General features: G+C 44.2%; 1 protein-coding gene across 4 annotated transcripts in view; it reads right to left on the bottom strand.

Moving 5' to 3' along the window:
* Positions 1-12800, bottom strand: part of LOC133339429 (chymotrypsin-like elastase family member 2A) — a 30149-nt gene extending 17349 nt beyond the window's left edge. For all 4 annotated transcript variants that reach the window (XM_061547578.1, XM_061547577.1, XM_061547579.1 and 1 more), the window contains exons 1-4: positions 12256-12800; positions 6762-6853; positions 6346-6443; positions 2758-2886 (exon numbers count right to left, since the gene is read on the bottom strand). In XM_061547578.1, the coding sequence (XP_061403562.1) occupies positions 2758-2886; positions 6346-6443; positions 6762-6853; positions 12256-12448 (512 nt within the window). In that variant the 5' untranslated portion in view covers positions 12449-12800. The remainder of the gene's footprint in view (positions 1-2757; positions 2887-6345; positions 6444-6761; positions 6854-12255) is intronic.
* Between the last annotated feature and the right edge of the window lie 6701 nt (positions 12801-19501).

The following is a 19501-nucleotide window of genomic DNA, read 5'->3' as shown; positions in this document are numbered from 1 at the left end:
CTGTGGGTCTCTGTGTGAGTCTGTGGGTCTCTGAGTGGGTCTATGGGTCTCTATGTGAGTCTATGGGTCTCTGTGTGAGTCTATGGGTCTATGTGTGAGTCTATGGGTCTATGTGTGAGTCTATGGGTCTCTGTGTGAGTCTGTGGGTCTCTGAGTGAGTCTATGGGTCTCTGAGTGAGTCTATGGGTCTCTGTGTGAGTATGTGGGTCTCTGTGTGAGTCTATGGGTATTTGTGCGAGTCTGTGGGTCTCTGAGTGAGTCTATGGGTCTCTGTGTGAGTCGATGTATGTTGAACTTCTTTCACACCATACGCATCCAACCGTGCTAATCGTAGGTGCGGCGGGAAGGACACCAAACGAAATACTGCCTGATGCTGCTGTTTATTTCTAGTAGCAGGATGCCAGAACCAATGGTTAAATGTCGTGGATGGATCTCCAGAATACCAGTGCGCTGAAGCAGTAAAGATGGGCACGTTTGCTCACGTACCAGCTTAATTAATTCGCTGTGTTTGGTCGGTGAGATTGTATACGACAAACGTTGTATGCACACACCATGTGACCCACAATATCAATAATGAATATTGGAAAGTGTTACATCATCCATGCATATTTATCTTGTATTAGCTCCCCCAATTGTATGCCAATTCATAATCTTAATTCTTTCGGTAAAGTCACCACGTAGGTAAAAAATGAAATTCTAATTAATAAAAATAAACAATAAAAATCACGACGTTTCGGAGGCAACACAAGTCTCCGTCATCAGGTGGGACCGTCACAGCCAGATTTGCTGCATCAGCATCAGCAAATCTGGCTGTGACGGTCCCACCTGATGACGGAGACTTGTGTTGCCTCCGGAACGTCGTGATTTTTAAATCCTTTATATTAAGTTCACTTGCTTGCTTGCTTGCTTAAGACCGTGCAAATCTTTCGGTCGTTTTTTAACCAACTTCCCGTGATCCAATCGATCTGACATTTTCCACACAGACTCGTTGTGCGTGGCAATTAATGTTCGTGAAAAAATGTTTCCAAAATTGTACACTTTTTAGGACAAAAATATTATATTTAATTACCAATTGCTTAATGGTGCAATGCAATCATCTGACCCATAGGTGGCAGCCATCTCAAGCCAGAGGACGAGAGGACTCTAGCCGCCACGCATATAAAGGATTTATAGTGAAAAACTTTGTTTTTACTGGTTATACTTATTATTGTTTTATTTTTATTAATTTTAATTTCCATGTTTTACCTACATGGTGACTTTACCGAAAGAACTAAGAGTATGAATCCTTGCAGTCACGAAAGCTTCAAATCTAGAATGTATCCCAATTGTTAATTATGCTTTCTGTATTTTCAGAGCAAACATTCTCGTTTGTAATTGGCTGAGGGATGTCACCGTGGCGAGATGTTAAATGTCTCGCCAGGTACACAGGAGATCGTGGGTTCGATCCTGACCCTGACGTCTGCTGTATATGTGGAGATTGCGTGTCTCTCTCCGCGTGGTCGCGTGGATTTTTATCTGGGGTTCTCCGGTTTTTCCCTCCACATTTAGAATCAACTTCATGCGTTGAGAGTATCTGGCTGATATGAATTTCCACACGATGATGATGATAAGACACTTTAGTAGTAGTTTTTTACCCTTTTAAACTGGTACAAAACTGACACCTTTATTCAAGGAATCATGTTTGCAATAACCACAACACAAGTAGTCAAAAAAGCAAACAAAAAGAAGCAACTCTGATAATGATAATAATATGCACTGTCCTTGAAGTTGATTGGTCCACACCCGAGACGGCTTTCTTTAGAGCCTAGTCTCCATTGGTGTTGGACCAGATGACACCAGAAGGCGCACAACTCATAAGACACTTTGTTAAACTATCATTTGTGATAGGTCACTGCATCAAATATAGCTACCTTGCTCAGTGGGCGTTATCTGGTAAATAAAAACAATTGTTTTTGTTTTGTTTATTCATTCAGATATCACAACACAAGCAGCGACACCACTCTGCATTTGGATTAATGTTCAGTTCTTTTTTCAAATCTCAAATCTGGAATAATCCAAATTAAGTGCAATCCCAAATTCTAGATTTGAAGCTTTCGTGACTGCAAAGATTCATATTCTTAGGTTTTTCGGTTAAGTCACGTAAGTAAAACATCAAAATAAAAATAAAATAAAATAAAAATCACGACGTTTCGGAGGCAACACAAGTCTTTTACTTACGTGACTTAACCGAAAAACCTAAGAATATGCAATCCCAAACTTGAGAAAATTAAGTGTGTGTGTGTTTAAAATCACTGGTGACAAAAGCTGAGACCCCTCCCATCACCAGATGTTTTTTTTTTAATCCTTTATATTAAGTTCGCTTGCTTGCTTAGGACCGTGCAAATCTTTCGGTCGTTTTTTTAATCCACTTCCCGTGATCCAATCGAGCTGATATTTTGCACACAGACTCGTTGTGCGTGACAATGCATTTTCGTGAAAAATAATTTCCAAAATTTTACACTGTTTAGGGAAATTTGTTTAAATATTTAATTACCAATTGTTTAATGCTGCCAGACAATCATCTGACCCATCGGTGGCAGCCATCTCAAGCCAGAGGACGAGAGGACTCTAGCCGCCCCGATGCCACGCATATAAAGGATTTATAGTGAAAAACTTTGTTTTTACGGATTAATTTTTATCACGTTTAATCACCGGTTGAAACCTCATAATTAAATCCAGGATCTTCACCCGACCACTACTGAGCGTGACAGTACTTACCCGTGTTCTGGGAAGTCTGGATTCCACGAGGGGTGTGTGATGAAAAGGCTGATGGAGGAAGCGATTTCTCCAACTTCATGTGTTCCCAAGTTGTGCTTTCCCAGCCAGACCTTGTGTATCGTGTTGTTACTTGAAGCATGAGAGGGAATAGCGAGAGGAGGGGGGGGTGAACATCATTGGAGATAGCAAGAGTGTGTGTGAATGGTGAAACATCTCGATTTAAAGCTTTCGTGACTGCAGGGATTCATCTTCTTGGTTCTTTCGGTAAAGTCATCACGTAGAAGGGAAATAATAAAATATTATATAATTTTATTGTTTTATTTTTATTATTTTATTATTTCCATTCTACGTGACTTTACCGAAAGAACCAAGAAGATGGTGAAACAGCATTCGCAATATTCATCATAATGGTTTTTTGGGTTAGATCGTAAGTATAAATGTGTCGTTGAACCAGCCACCACCCGACACAGCCAATTAGTAAGGTTTGTCAGGTGAACAATATGTGCCAATTCGTTACTAGTTCAGCACACTGGTTGCGTGTTGGAGAGTAAACCCAAAGCAACATTTACAATTGGAGTATCGTCACATTTCACTGGTAATCAGATCCAGCATCATCGGGCAATTTGTCCAGAATTATCTGGTGGTGGCGCGTTAATTGCACATTTATATTTACGCGATCTAACCCCCCAAAAAAAAAACATTGTTACGAGAAATATTCGTCGCAAAAGCCGACGTGTCAAACTGACCATTGGATATACATAGAGAGAGGTTGTGATTCGTGAACATCATTGGAGGTATAGAGAGGTTGTGAATGGTGAACATCATTAGAAATACAGGGGGCACAACAATGGTTTTGGGTATGTGTGTGGGTGTGTGGGGGTATGTGTGTGTGTGTGGGGAGCGGTAGTGTAGCGGTCAGCCCGGCGACTCGAGTTTGATTCCCGCTCACGGCCAACACCGGTGACGATTATCTGAAACGGTCCTGGGCCTCCCCTAGGTCGACTCAGCCTCAAATTAGTACCTGGTGTGGTGTGTAGGAAACATCACCACTGGGGAGACAAAGTCGGCCGGGCGTGGTGCTGGCCACCCACCCCCTCGTGTGCCGTTCTGGCTTTCATAGGTGCTCGCTAACAGCACTTGCCCCAACAGTCTGTTACAACTATTAGGGGGATCTTTGTCTTTGTGTGTGCAGTGTGATGCTATGCATATGGGCGCAGTTGGCCACAAGGGGGCCCCAAATCAATAGAGATAAATAAGTAACTAAAATATTCAGAAAACTATTCAACGAAATCAAGAATTTTTTTCTTACCATGAATGCAAAAAAAAAAAACTTGTTACAAATAGAAAATATATTTTCTGAAAAATACACACAGCGTAACATATAGTAGCTCTACTCGTGGTGTTTGTACTGATACACCAGGCGTTGTTGATAACTGACGTGCGCATGAAAGCAAAATGGCACGACAACTTAATTGTGAGTTATTGTTACATTGAAATATTTTTATTTATTAATAATAACTGTTTCACCTGAGGACGGCTGCTTGCGTTGTGGCCGAAACGTCGTGAGAATTATTTTATTATGTTTTATTTTTATTATTTTATTATTTCCCTTCTACGTGACTTTACCGAAAGAACCAAGAAGATGGTTCCCTCCCTTTGTTAATGCTACCCCCTCACTTTGATGCTGCTAATCCTACATAATGCACGGGCATAATATGACTTTGAAACCCCCCCGCCCACCTCCTACGCATTTCACAAGTAGTGACTAATCCCATATCTGCATTTCCCATGAATATGCTAAATTCCTCTTGATATGCAAATTATTTTGTCAAGGCGCTCTTCTTCCACCTCCAACCCAGTTTAAATATACGCTCCAAGCTTGGCAGTGTCTCATTATTCACCTGAAGACGGCTGCTTGCGTTGTAGCCGAAACGTCGTGAGAATTATTTTGTTATGTTTTATTTTTATTAATTTATTACTTCCCTTCTACGTGACTTTACCTAAAGAACCACGAATAATAACTGTAACTTGTGGTGCAGGATTAACAGCATCAAAGGGCAACTGCAGCTCCCTTTGATGCTGTTAAACCTGCATAATGCACATGCATATGCAGTACTAATCACATTCCTGCATTTCCTATGAATATGCTAAATTCCTCTTGATATGCAAATTCCTTTGTCAATGCGCCCAGCTTTTATATATGCTCCAAGCTCGTGTGCTGTTTCATTCAGACGCTGTCGCCTCGACGGACCTGGTTTTCACCTGAGGCCGGCTGCTTGCGTTGTGGCCGAAACGTCGTGAGAATATTTTATTATGTTTTATTTTTATTATTTTATTACTTCCCTTCTACGCGACTTTACCGAAAGAACCAAGAAGATAATACCACTATCTCCATATATATAAAAGGCAAAGATGTGAATACGTGTGTCTGTTCAAAATATTTAGCGTACTTCCCGACATGCAACAAACTTGACATTTGCAATGAGGGTACTTTCCAGACTGTACACCATGCAAACATTATAAAAATACACTTTTTTTGGGGGGGGGGAGCTCAATAATGCATTTATTTTTTGCACGGCAAGTGAGCTGTGACGTCAAATCTGTCATGTGACCCGCACATGTGGAAGCGTAACGCATCTAGTGGTTAGCGCTACGCTGCGCTACGAACCCCGCGACCCGAGTTCGATTCCCGCTCACGGCCACCACCGGTGACGAATATTTGAACCGGTCCTGGGCCTCCCCTAGGTAGACTCAGCCTCAAACGAGTAACTGGTGTGGTGTGTGAACATCGCCACTGGGGAGACAAAGGCGGCCGGGCGTGGTGAATCCAAGTCTCGGGCGAAGCTGGGTAGTAAAGCTAGTAGTGTATATCCTAACATTGTATTATGTACGGAGGTTAAACACAATCATAGTCATTTCAGTCAAGGTGAGTTGGGAGACAGGATTCGGTGGTAGGGGAGGGGGACACAGTCGGCTCTTGAATGGTGAGCCATCATTGGCTGAATGTTCCCGCACCTAAACGCGACGTCGCATGGTCAGGCGTAGGCCGGGTGTTGTAGGCTGCTTTGTCGGGAACACATTCCTGCGGAGGGAGCTGGTAGGAACGTTGGGTTGCTCGGTCAATGGCCTGCAGGGTCAACGGCCAGGGCGTGGTGTATTACGCAAATATGGCCGACTCTGAGGGCGGGCACAAGCCGGCGTGAGTAGGTTAAACGTTTAAGGGCACCACGGGGTGACCAGCCCAGCCCCACCCCGAAAAAGTTAAGGAACAATGTTTTGCGGGTCTGCACTGGGTGAGAGCTACATGTTAACTGAGCCTCTCATACGGTAAAACCTTTGTCTGGGCAAGCGTCATGCACGCTGCCCATACGCGTCTCAGCCGTACAGGTTCTTTCAAGTGGCGATTGCCCGTTCGACCTCCGAATTTCGTTCGACTTCCGGGGCAAAACATGTTCGGAAATATCGTTCGAACACCGATTTGTTCGAGTTCTGGTGCGTTCGATCTCCGAAGTTCTACTGTATATAAAAAAAGTTACTTTAAAAATATATATACATTAAATATTCAGATTATAATTCTGACAGCCGAACCTGTAGCAGTGCGCGGCCGTCATCACCCACTGCGCATCTATGAGCGATCCCCCGCACTTGTGATACCAAGAATTCACTGAGAAGAACAGCACAGACACCTGCATTCACACACGGCCAGAGGCAGGCATGGGAGGAGGGGGGGTGCAGAGAGAAATGTCAACATTCATCACATTTCTTGTATTCTACAGGGGGTGCGAAAGAAGGTTAAGTGATCTTCTTGGTTCTTTCGGTAAAGTCACGTAGAATGGAAATAATAAAATAATAAAACATAATAAAATAATTCTCACGACGTTTCGGCCACAACGCAAGCAGCCGTCAGAGTCATTCAGACGCTGTCTACTAGACAGACCTGCTTTATTACCTACATGGTGACTTTACCGAAAGAACTAAGAGTATGAATCCGTGACGCCGCTTACCTGCCATGGCCACGCATGTGGAGTGGCCTCCTGACCGTTCACAATGCGGCCCCTGGGTGCGGCAGGAGTGCCTTGGACAGCCGAGATGTACGCTGCGGCATGCAGACAAACAAAGACAAAGTTCCACCATAAATTTCGATTTAAAGCTTTCGTGACTGCAGGGATTCATCTTCTTGGTTCTTTCGGTAAAGTCACGTAGAATGGAAATAATAAAATAATAAAAATAAAACATAATAAAATAATTCTCACGACGTTTCGGCCACAACGCAAGCAGCCGTCCTCAGGTGAAGAACAGGTCTGTCGGAAAGACAGCGTCTGAATGAACACCACCAAGCTTGGCAGCGTATATTTAATGGATTCTGGCTCAGCAATCATTGGAAGAAATAAATTAAATTTCGATTTAAAGCTTTCGTGACTGCAGGGATTCATCTTCTTGGTTCTTTCGGTAAAGTCATCACGTAGAAGGGAAGTAATAAAATAATAAAAATAAAACATTATAAAATAATTCTCACGACGTTTCGGCCACAACGCAAGCAGCCGTCCTCAGGTGAAAACCAGGTGTGTCGAGGCGACCATTCAGACGCTGTCGCCTCGACGGACCTGTTCTTCACCTGAGGACGGCTACTTGCGTTGTGGCCGAAACGTCGTGAGAATTATTTTATTATGTTTTATTTTTATTATTTTATTACTTCCCTTCTACGTGATGACTTTACCGAAAGAACCAAGAAGATGAATCCCACCATATAGCCTGAACAGACTGTCGGAGCAAGTTTCGTTAGCGAGTAGCACCTACGAAGGCCAGCATGGCACACGAGGGGTCTGGTGACCAGCACCACGCCCGACCGCCTTTGTCACCCCAGTGGCGATGCTTACACACTGCGCCAGGTACTCATTTGAGGCCGAGTCGACCTAGGGGAGGCCCAGAACTGGTTCAGATGATCTTCACTGGTGCTGGTGGCCGTGAGCGGGAATCGAACTTGGGTCGTAGCCGGGTTCGTCGCGCAGCGTCGCACTAACTGTTATACTACCGCTCCAAACCAAACAAGTACAGACACACGCACAAGCCGCATGGGTGGAAGTTGCGGGGGTGGGGGGCACGGGGAGGGGGGGGGTGAAATGCCCGCCCAAACGGGACACCTTTATTAATTTAATATCAGTAGTTTACAATCATGATCCTAATTAAATTAATTACATGCACCACGTGCTGATTCATAATGTGAGGGACAAAGCGAACCCCCCTGCCCGCCTGCCTATGACGTCACAAACTCCGCCTGTTACGTCACAATGGGGAGTGGGGGGTGGGGACGCTGCAAGCAACATTGCGGAGTTTCGCTGCTTGGGCGTCTCTACGATTCGTACTAAACAAATTAACTCGACTTAGATTTGCAAAAATCGATAACATTAAGAAAAGGTTTTTTTTTATTTTAAGTTGCGCTGATACTTGCATTCTCTTTGTGCTGTTCACCTTTTGGCTTTCTCTGGCTTAGCACGGATAGTGAGACAAGGGCATAAAGCAGGCTGTCTCTGGTGTACGCCAATCAGTTTCAAACACAATGCATACGTAATTATCAGAGCATGTTTTGCCCCAAGTGTGTTTGGTTTATGCAGACTTGATGCCTTGCAAAAGGTTGTTGTTTGAACATATTAACACATTGCCAGAAAGGGTTAAACCTATTATAATTTTTTAATCATCTTGGATAATGTCAAAAAAGGTCCCATATATATATACTGTATATTGTCAACGTTTGATGGACTTAGGACGGCCAGTCAATTAAGAGTCCTACCAGCAAAAGGGTATCATCGGCGATGCCGAAGTGTGTCTGCAGGCAGTACAGGAAGACACAATGTATCGATGGTGTCAAAAGTGGCTGAACATTGACCACGGGGATAGAGAGAAACACGCAAACTGCAAATGTACAACAGGCATCAGGGTCGGAATCGAACCGACGTCCTCTTGTATACCAGGCGCGGTAGTTACATCTCGTCACCGCCGACTCAATATCTAGCAATTCCCTACCGTTGGAATAGATCCTATTCACTTATCCATTGCATGGTAACAGTTCCCATCAACACATACACACCACAAAGACAAAAATCCCCCATATAGCTTTAACAATCGCACTTAGCATTGACAGAAATAAGTATAACCCGTAAAAACAAAGTTTTTCACTCTAAATCCTTATATGCGTGGCGGCTAGAGTCCTCTCGTCCTCTGGCTTGAGATAGCTGCCACCTATGGGTCAGATGATTGTCTGCAGTATTAAACAATTGGTAATGAAATATTTAATTTGTTTTCCCTAAACAGTGTAAAATTTTGGAGAAAAAAAATTCACGAACATTAATTGTCACGCACAACGAGTCTGTGTGCAAAATGTCAGCTCGATTGGATCACGGGAAGTGGGTTAAAAAACGACCGAAAGGTTTGCGCGGTCGTAAGCAAGCAAGCAAGCACGCAAACAAGCGAACTTAATATAAATGATTTAATAAAAGCCTGGCGTTCTCCGTTTGTCCGTCAACTAAATTATAAGAGAGTTTTTTTTACAGATGGCCAGCCCCTCCCAGATGTGGGGATAAAAAGTTGATCCAACATGTTTCCGAAAATTGTCGACCCCTCCCAAAGAAAAAATCACTCCCCCCCCCCCCACCCAAAAAATAATTTTGTAGGCAGTTAGTATCTGCACACATTGGGCGGGGAGAGAAGCAGACATCAGTGGGGGCAACGGGCGTAGTACATGTTGTTCACGTCGTTTATTGTGAAAATTCGGTTTTATTTTGGTGATTTTCAAAAAGTGTATTGGTTTAGCCATGTTTGTTTGTTGTAGTACAGCGTTAGACTGATGGCCTTAATCTAAGTTGTCTTGTGGTTGTTGTTGTTGTTGTTTGACTTGCATCCCATTGGGATTTTTGCACACAGTGTTGGTGTACGGTGATTTTTTTGCAATATTTTGCTGTCTTTTCTTGGATTTTCTGTTTGCACTTAGTCACATATTCACTGAGTAATAGAGTCACTCACTCACTCACTCAGTCACTCACTCACTCACTCAGTCACACAGTCACTCAGTCACACAGTCACTCAGTCACACAGTCACTCAGTCACACAGTCGTCACTCAGTCACTCACTCAGTCACTCAGTAATACACTCAGTCACTCAGTCACATATTCACTCAGTAATACAGTCACTCACTCACACAGTCAGTCACTCAGTCAGTCACTCAGTCACTCAGTCACTCAGTCAGTCACACAGTCACTCAGTCACTCAGTCACTCACTCAGTCACACAGTCACTCACTCAGTCACACAGTCACTCAGTCACACAGTCACTCAGTCACTCACTCAGTCACTCACTCACTCAGTCACACAGTCACTCAGTCACACAGTCACTCAGTCACTCACTCACTCACTCAGTCACACAGTCACTCAGTCACACAGTCACACAGTCACTCAGTCACTCACTCAGTCACTCACTCACTCAGTGACACAGTCACTCAGTCACAATTTCACTTTAAGATGTTTTCTTGTTCATGTTTTTGTTTCTTGCTTGTTGCGGTTGCACCCGATTCAAGAGCCGAATGGCTCACAGGGCTCTATACCTAATACCTGAACTTGAATTTGAGAAGCCCTCCACAGGGAGGGAGTTGTGCCGATGCCCTCACGCCTGATGATGATGATGCTGCCTCATCGACAGCAACACCCCCTCTGCAAATTAGTCAAGTACTGCACAGCGGTGAACCCGAGGCTACCGAATGCACAGCAGCGTGTTTCGTGAGTCCCCTCCCTCTCGCCCGGAGCTACGACTTGGGTTCGGGGACAGGAGCCGTCCCGTGTCTGAAATCAACGCCGGAGTGCCAAAGCTAGCGGCTCAGGACCAACCGGTCTCTCCGCATGTCACGGGTTGGCTTCAGGGGAGCCCGCCTGCCCGCCGACCTATAAGGACACTTAAACATCTTCTTGGTTCTTTCGGTAAAGTCACGTAGAATGGAAATAATAAAATAATAAAAATAAAACATAATAAAATAATTCTCACGACGTTTCGGCCACAACGCAAGCAGCCATCCTCAGGTGAAGAATAGGTCTGTCTTCTCGACAGACCTATTCTTCAACAAGTTTTTCACTCTAAATCCTTTATATGCGTGGCGGCTAGAGTCCTCTCGTCCTCTGGCTTGAGATGGCTGCCACCTATGGGTCAGATGATTGTCTGCCACCATTAAGCAATTGGTAATTAAATATAAAAAAAAATTCCCTAAACAGTGTAAAATTTTGAAAAAAATTTCACGAACATTAATTGTCTCGCACAACGAGTCTGTGCGCAAAATGTCAGCTCGATTGGATCACGGGAAGTGGGTTAAAAAACGACCGAAAGATTTGCACGGTCCTAAGCGCGCAAGCAAGTGAACTTAATATAAAGGATTTAAAAAGAGCTACTACATAGCTCAACTGGGGATAACTTACCCAATGGCAAAACAAAATAGTTCAAACGTGTCAGGCACTGTGAGTGGACGCGAGAGCGGAATGCGGCCTGAAAATATAGAGACACAGACAAAGAGAGATACAGAGAGAGAGGAGGAGTTCAAGTTTAAGTTCATTTATTAGATGTAGCCCTGTGAGCCATTCGGCTCTTGAATCGGGTGCAACCGCAACAAGCAAAAAACAAAAACATCTTAAAGTGAATATGTGACTGAGTGCAAACAGAAAATCCAAGAAAAGACAGCAAAATATTGCAGAAAAAGCACCGTACACCAACGCTGTGTGCAAAAATCCCAGTGGGATGCAAGTCAAACAACAACAACCACAAGACAACTTAGATTAAGGCCATCAGTCTAACTCTGTACTACAACAACACAAACATGGCTAAACCAATACACTTATCGAAATCACCAAAATAAAGCCATGAAACCAATGAAACAGTGATCATAGGAACTGTGACCGATTTTTCACAATTAACGACGCAAACAACATGTATACATGTACACGAGGTTATGGATTCGATCCCGACCCTGACCAATGCCTGCTGACCGTGGTCGCGTGGATTTTTCTCCGGGTCCTCCGGTTTTCTCATTCCACATTTAGAATCGATGACTGTTTGGCTGCTTCTATAAATGCCCAAGTGATGATGATGATGAGCCACTTTGTTTAGCAGCTATCATTTGTGATGGCCCGATCACTTCTGTGCAATGTCTTACACCACTGCTGTTGGGGCGCCATGTTGGCTCGGAGATGTTAACTACCTCGCCTGGTATACAGCAGGTCGTGAGTTCCATCCCAACCATGATACCTGCTGCTGCTGCATATTTGGAGTTTGCGTCTCTATCATCATAATCACAGTGGCTAGGAGATGTTAACTACCTCGCCTGGTATACAGCAGGCCGTGAGTTCCATCCCAACCATGATGCCTGCTGCTGTATATTTGGAGTTTGCGTCTCTATCATCATCATTATCATCACAGGAACTGTGACGGAATTTTCACAGGAGGAGGAGGAGGGGGGGATATCACTAACCTCCAGCGACGAAGATCATCAGGACAATTGACGCAGCTTGAGTCGCCATGGTTCTCGAAGTTCTTCCAATCTTGTGGACGGTGGTGGGAGATTTCAACTCCAACTCGCTTCTAATGAACACGCGGAGAGAAGTCGAATGGAAGCACCACTTGCACGCACGCGAGCTGAGACGACGCGTCTTGGGGACTGCCATGCGCCACCTTGCACCATCGCTATTTGAAGCAAAATTTCTCACCGCCTAGATATGCGGAAATAAAGAACACTCGACGCGTAGAGGGGGTGGTGAAAAAAACAATAAGATGTTAACGAAACACCGCCACTACCACCACCACCGTCCCCTGTGGGTTTTTCAATAGTTGGATTCGGATTATCTTAGGGGCCGTCCATAAATGACGTCACGCGAGTTTGGACGATTTTTGACCCCCCACCCCCCCAAATTTTTTTTAACAAAAACATTCTTCAAATCGCTTTAAACTATTGTGATTGCAGTGCGTATTTAATGTGGCGCTACACTCCGATGTTGTAGGAGAAAATATTCATCTATTTCATTAAGTAGAACGTAAATTTCGATTTAAAGCTTTCGTGACTGCAGGGATTCATCTTCTTGGTTCTTTCGGTAAAGTCACGTAGAAGGGAAGTAATAAAATAATAAAATTAAACATAATATTATAATATTATATTATAATATTATATTATAATAATATACTTTAATATGTTTTATTTTTATTATTTTATTACTTCCCTTCTACGTGACTTTAATAATGAGAATTAAACATAATATTATATTATAATATTACTTTATTATGTTTTATTTTTATTATTTTATTACTTCCCTTCTACGTGACTTTACCGAAAGAACCAAGAAGATAAGTAGAACGTGTTGTCTATATTCATTTAAAGTTGCGCATTTTGATGTAACGTCACATTTCTCAAACCTCCCCCCTAGGTGCGTGACGTCATTTAGGACGGCCCCTTAACCACTGAGGGAAAAAAAAAATACCCCGGTAGCTGAGCATGCAAATTATGATAGTGACGAGGAACTTCGCGTGACGATGACGATTATGCAAGTTTGGATGACTGCCTAATGGCCGCGGGCGCTGCTTTTCACCGAGCACACCTGTGACCACGTGGTCGCGCGCGGCCTGACAACTTCTCAAAAGGGCCGTCAACAACGACAATACGAGGGGAGAAGGACAACAAACTACGGGTCTCTGTGTGAGTCTATGGGTCTCTGTGTGAGTCTATGGGTCTTTGTGTGAGTCTATGGGTCTCTGTGTGAGTCTGTAGGTCTTTGTGTGAGTTTATGGGTCTGTGTGTGAGTTTATGGGTCTGTGTGTGAGTTTATGGGTCTGTGTGTGAGTCTATGGGTCTCTGTGTGAGTCTGTAGGTCTTTGTGTGAGTCTGTGGGTCTTTGTGTGAGTCTATGGGTCTGTGTGTGAGTCTATGGGTCTGTGTGTGAGTCTATGGGTCTCTGTGTGAGTCTATGGGTCTCTGTGTGTGAGTCTATGGGTCTGTGTGTGAGTCTATGGGTCTCTGTGTGAGTCTATGGGTCTCTGTGTGAGTCTATGGGTCTCTGTGTGTGAGTCTATGGGTCTCTGTGTGAGTTTATGGGTCTGTGTGTGAGTCTATGGGTCTCTGTGTGTGAGTCTATGGGTCTCTGTGTGAGTCTGTAGGTCTTTGTGTGAGTCTGTGGGTCTTTGTGTGAGTCTATGGGTCTGTGTGTGAGTCTATGGGTCTCTGTGTGAGTCTATGGGTCTTTGTGTGAGTCTATGGGTCTGTGTGTGAGTCTATGGGTCTCTGTGTGAGTCTATGGGTCTCTGTGTGAGTCTATGGGTCTCTGTGTGTGAGTCTATGGGTCTCTGTGTGAGTTTATGGGTCTGTGTGTGAGTCTATGGGTCTCTGTGTGTGAGTCTATGGGTCTCTGTGTGAGTCTATGGGTGTCTGTGTGTGAGTCTATGGGTCTCTGTGTGAGTATGTAGGTCTCTGTGTGAGTCTATGGGTCTCTGTGTGAGTCTATGGGTCTCTGTGTGAGTCTATGGGTCTCTGTGTGAGTCTGTAGGTCTCTGTGTGAGTCTATGGGTCTGTGTGTGAGTCTATGGGTCTCTGTGTGAGTTTATGGGTCTATGTGTGAGTCTATGGGTCTCTGTGTGAGTCTATGGGTCTCTGTGTGAGTCTATGGGTCTCTGTGTGAGTCTATGGGTCTGTGTGTGAGTCTATGGGTCTGTGTGTGAGTCTATGGGTCTCTGTGTGAGTATATGGGTCTCTGTGGGAGTCTATGGGTCTGTGTGTGAGCCTATGGGTCTCTGTGTGAGTCTATGGGTCTGTGTGAGTCTATGGGTCTCTGTGTCGATGGCTCTCTGTGTGAGTCTATGGGTCTGTGTGTGAGTCTATGGGTCTCTGTGTCGATGGCTCTCTGTGTGGGTCTATGGGTCTCTGTGTGAGTCTGTAGGTTTTTGTGCGAGTCTATGGGTCTCTGTGTGAGTCTATGGCTCTCTGTGTCGATGGCTCTCTGTGTGAGTATATGGGTCTCTGTGTGAGTATATGGGTCTCTGTGTGAGTCTATGGCTCTCTGTGTGAGTCTATGGGTGTCTGTGTGAGTCTATGGTTCTCTGTGTAAGTCTATGGGTCTCTGTGTGAGTATTTGGGTCTCTGTGTGGGTCTATGGGTATCTGTGTGAGTCTATGGGTCTCTGTGTGAGTCTATGGGTCTCTGTGTGAGTCTACAGATCTCTGCGTGAGTTTATGGGTCTCTATCTGAGTCAATGGGTCTCTGTGTGAGTCTATGCGTCTCTGTGTGAGTCTACGGATCTCTGCGTGAGTGTATGGGTCTCTGTGTGTGTTTATGTACGTTCAGTATGATTGTCGAACTTCTTTCGCACCGTATGTAGCCAGCCGTGCTAACCAGGGGTGCGGTCAAGGTATCCCTAAAGTGCAACAGTATCGCTTCCACATCACATTGACAGTCATTCAAACGTACAGCAGATGTGCTCATGAGTTCCCTGAAAAGTATTCTTAGGTTTTTTCGGTAAAGTCACGTAGGTAAAACATCAACATTAATGAAAATAAAATCAAACAAAAAATCACGACGTTTCGGAGGCAACACAAGTCTCCGTCATCAGGTGGGACCGTCACAGCCAGATTTGCTGCATCAAGTGAGGCAATGATTCAACTCGCTTTTAAGGGATTACATCTTGAATCATTGCCTCACTTGATGCAGCTAATCTGGCTGTGACGGTCCCACCTGATGACGGAGACTTGTGTTGCCTCCGAAACGTCGTGATCTTTATTTTATTATATTTTTATTCATTTTAATATTTTTTACCTACACGGTGACTTTACCGAAAAAACCCAAGAATTTGAATCCTTGCAGTCACGAAAGCTTCAAATCTAGAATTCCCTGAAAAGGTTTTCTAATGATTTTTTAAAAATATTTGTTCTTGATAAGATATTTGCATTGTGAAAGGTGATCGCGGTGTATGTTTTCGATGACTTTACCGAAAGAACCAAAGAGTTTAAGGGGCCGTCCATAAATGACGTCACGCACCTGGGGGGGGGGGGTGTCAGACATTTGTGACGATGTGTGACGAGGGGGGGGGTGAGAAATGTGACGTCACATCAAAATGCGCAACTTTAAATGGATACAGACAACACGTTCTACTTAATTAAATAGACTTTGTAATAAATGTTTACTCCTACAACATCAGAGTGCAGCGCCACATTCAATACGCACTACAATGACAACAATAGTTTAAAGCGATTTGAAGCATGTTTTTATATTTTTTTTGGGGGGGGGGGGCAGAGCTTTGTGACCTCATATTTGAGGGGGGGGTCTGACTTTTTGTGACGTCGTGTGACGATTGGGGGGGCGGTCAAAAATCGTCCAAAATCGCGTGACGTCATTTATGGACGGCCCCATATACTCTCAAAACAGTTCCACATTGTTATTCTTGGAAAAGTCTGTTGCAAGTCACGTGCTTGATACAAACAAATATGTTGATCCGGTTAAAATGAAATCCACGTGATCGTCTCCTCTACAGCGCAGTTCCTATGATCTGCACTGTTTCATTGCTTTCATGGCTTTATTTTGGTGATTTTCGAAACGTTTTTTGGGTTTGGCCATGTTTGTGTTGTTGTAGTACAGAGTTAGACTGATGGCCTTAATCTAAGTTGTCTTGTGGTTGTTGTTGTTTGACTTGCATCCCACTGGGATTTTTGCACACAGCGTTGATGTACGGTGTTTTTTTTTTGCAATATTTTGCTGTCTTTTCTTGGATTTTCTGTTTGCACATAGTCACATATTCACTCAGTAATACAGTCACTCACTCACTCAGTCACTCACTCACTCAGTCACTCACTCACTCAGTCACACAGTCACTCAGTCAATCACTCAGTCACTCAGTCACTCAGTCACATATTCACTTTAAGATGTTTTCTTGTTCATGTTTTTTGTTTGTTGCGGTTGCACCCGATTCAAAAGCCGAATGGCTCACAGGGCTACACCTAATACATGAAACTTGAAACTTGAAACTACAGTACAGTAGTTGCAATCCTTTACAACAGTGGGGCGGACTTTGAATGATGTTGATTGGCGTGACTGCTGTCATCCACTTAGTGGGTCGAGTCTTCTGCTGGGCGGGAGAAAGAAAGTAGTTAGCACTGAGCATGCGCATCATCGATCGGTAGATCATTAGCATTCGTTCTAAATAGAGAGAGTAGCAATCTAAATAGTGAGTTGTGCTTCATTTTGAGCGATTTATACGATCTTTTATTTTGTGAGTTTTAATTTATGAAACTGCGATGTCAGACGAACGGAAGCATCGTGTTGTTTTAACTTCAAGTTCGTTTGTGGACTTTTGTATTAAACAAGTGTGGCATGGATCACTCTTTTAATTACGTCCTTGTGCAGCAAGGGAGTGAAGTGTGGTTCTGTGAAAGTCCTGATGTGCTGTGCAGTGCATCAACGCATGTGTGTACAGCAGCATGTGATGACTGAGTTGGGCCTGTAGGTGGCTGGCAGGGTTATTGAATAACCGCACGTGTAAACCAGCCACGTGGTTGATGGCGACTCGGAAGAATTGCTGTGTGTGACACGTGCTGTTGCATTTTACAGGTAAAGGACCCAAAGGTTGTTTTTGATCGTTATATAAATGTTCTAGACTTGTTCTAGACTTGTTCTAGACGTTAAGCTTGGCTTTGAATTGTTCGTTTGTGATATATGCAATTAGAGGCGTTTTAGCACTGTGCATTGTAAAGGGATGACGCACTGTAATTAGTTACTGTCATTGTAATTCTCTAACTCTAATACTGTTTAGTCTATAACCATTGTTGTATATGTTGGTTATGAAATTTTTTATAAAAATAATAAAAATTAATAATTTTCCGAAAAATGCGCAAATCGCATTAATTATGATAGTGTGTGTATTAACATGCATAAATTATGATAATGCGTGTAATTATATGCATAAATTATGATAATCGTAGTAATTTATGCGGATGCTTACGATTATGTTAATGTGTGCAGTTATGTTAATTAGGCTTGGTTTCGTTTATCCAGGGTTATATCAATCAGGATAACACGATTATCGTCGATTAAACATTTACTGATTATCTTAGTGTGTTTATATTATTTTAATTCTCCAGGTTCAGATCTCATCACAGGATACAGTTGTCAAGAATAAGACAGTTTTGCATGGACTTGGAAAGAAGCACTCGAACAGTTGGTGTGAAGCAATTTTAATTCTAAACAAGCACATGACACTCTAGTATGCGAAAGCGAGTATACGTCAATAAATTCATGGGCAATCTTATGCAATAAACGAAATTGAATGACTAAAAATACTTCATCATTGGCGAAATTATGCAGTTAACGAAAATGAATGACTAAACATTTCTTATTCATGCAGCTCGACGGCAGCAACTGCTTTGCACGATCAGTTGATATTGAACGCACCACCTCGAAATGGCAACCCTTTTTGAAACGCAAAGACAGTTTTTCTTTTAAAGTCTTATTCGTGTGCGTGCTGTGTGTGCGTTGTCCCCTCGTAATATTAATTGTGTCGTTAGCTTGTGTGGTGTAGGAGGATACAAACAGCGGCCAGGTGTTCCTCTCGATTGGGCGTGGCCGCCGCAAGCTCCTGCTGCTCCCTCGCTCGGCGTGTCGCTCGGCTTTTGCTCTCTCTCTCTCTCTCTCCACTGCTGGATTGAGCGGCGTTGGCACGATGTTCTCCTTGAAGATGCTCGGTCGCTCGGTGTCGCTCGGTGGCGCACGGTGGCGCCCGGTGGCGCAGGGTGGCGCAGGGTGGCGCACGGTGGCGCAAGGTGGCGCACGCGCTTTCTTGGTGGCAGCCTCCGGCTTCTCCACTGCTCGATTGATTGTTGAGTCGGCACGATGCTCGCTTGGTCGATCTGGACGTCTTGTGTGTTCACACTGGTCGTTGGTCGGTGTGCCCTCAGGCACACGGCGCATTCGATGGCGCTGTCCTCTCCCTCGCAGCCGTTTGACCAGGCTTCCTCCACTGCTTCGCGCTCTCTGCTTTGCTCGCTTGGTCGACGCTTGGCGATCTCCGCCCTTTTACAGGTTGATTGCTTGTCGTCACTCGTCACTCTCTCTCTGCTCCGTGCTTCCCCTTGTTCGTGCGGCTGCCAGCTTTACTCGCACTTAACTTCGTTCTGCGAGAAGCGACATCTGCTATCAGCATCGGTGTTTCGTTTCCTCACGACGCTCCGCCAGCCGGAGCACGGCTGAAACCCAGCCCCGACCCAGGTTGAACTCAGACTTCTGCGACTCGAACGACCCCTCCTCGTTCCATCTCTCCTCGAGGCACGATCTGCCCCAACTCTCTTGCGAGCCCCGTCGCAACGCTGCGTCGCACGCCGAGTTGCGAGACTGAGCACGACTCAACCCAGACTGCCCGTTCGCTGTGTGTGTGCCTAACTTAAACGTGACTCCCTTCTCTCTCTCCGCGTCTCTTGCGAGAGAAAACAAACAACAAAACAGATGTCTTTGGAATGTCAGGCACCGATTCCCCCCTGTGACCTTTTTGATCCCTCCTTGCTTGCCCTGCGTGGGTCATTCTGAGGTCAGACACCGCTGGAAGACAAAGGTGGTCGAGGAGATGTATGCAATACATTATGTGGTCCTGTATGTTACATTTATTCTTGAGTTATATTTTAATGTCCTGAGGTTAAGTGCAACTAAGTTTCCACTTATGCTTCCTTAACTGTTGGAATTCGTAATTATTATTTTT

The sequence above is a fragment of the Lethenteron reissneri genome, unplaced genomic scaffold (genome assembly GCF_015708825.2).
Source record: "Lethenteron reissneri isolate LAM-NWPU_2019-01 unplaced genomic scaffold, ASM1570882v1 scaffold_1864, whole genome shotgun sequence".
NCBI lineage: Eukaryota > Metazoa > Chordata > Hyperoartia > Petromyzontiformes > Petromyzontidae > Lethenteron > Lethenteron reissneri.
The sequence above is the reverse complement of the archived record's forward strand: the minus strand, read 5'-3'. Positions and strand labels throughout refer to the sequence as shown.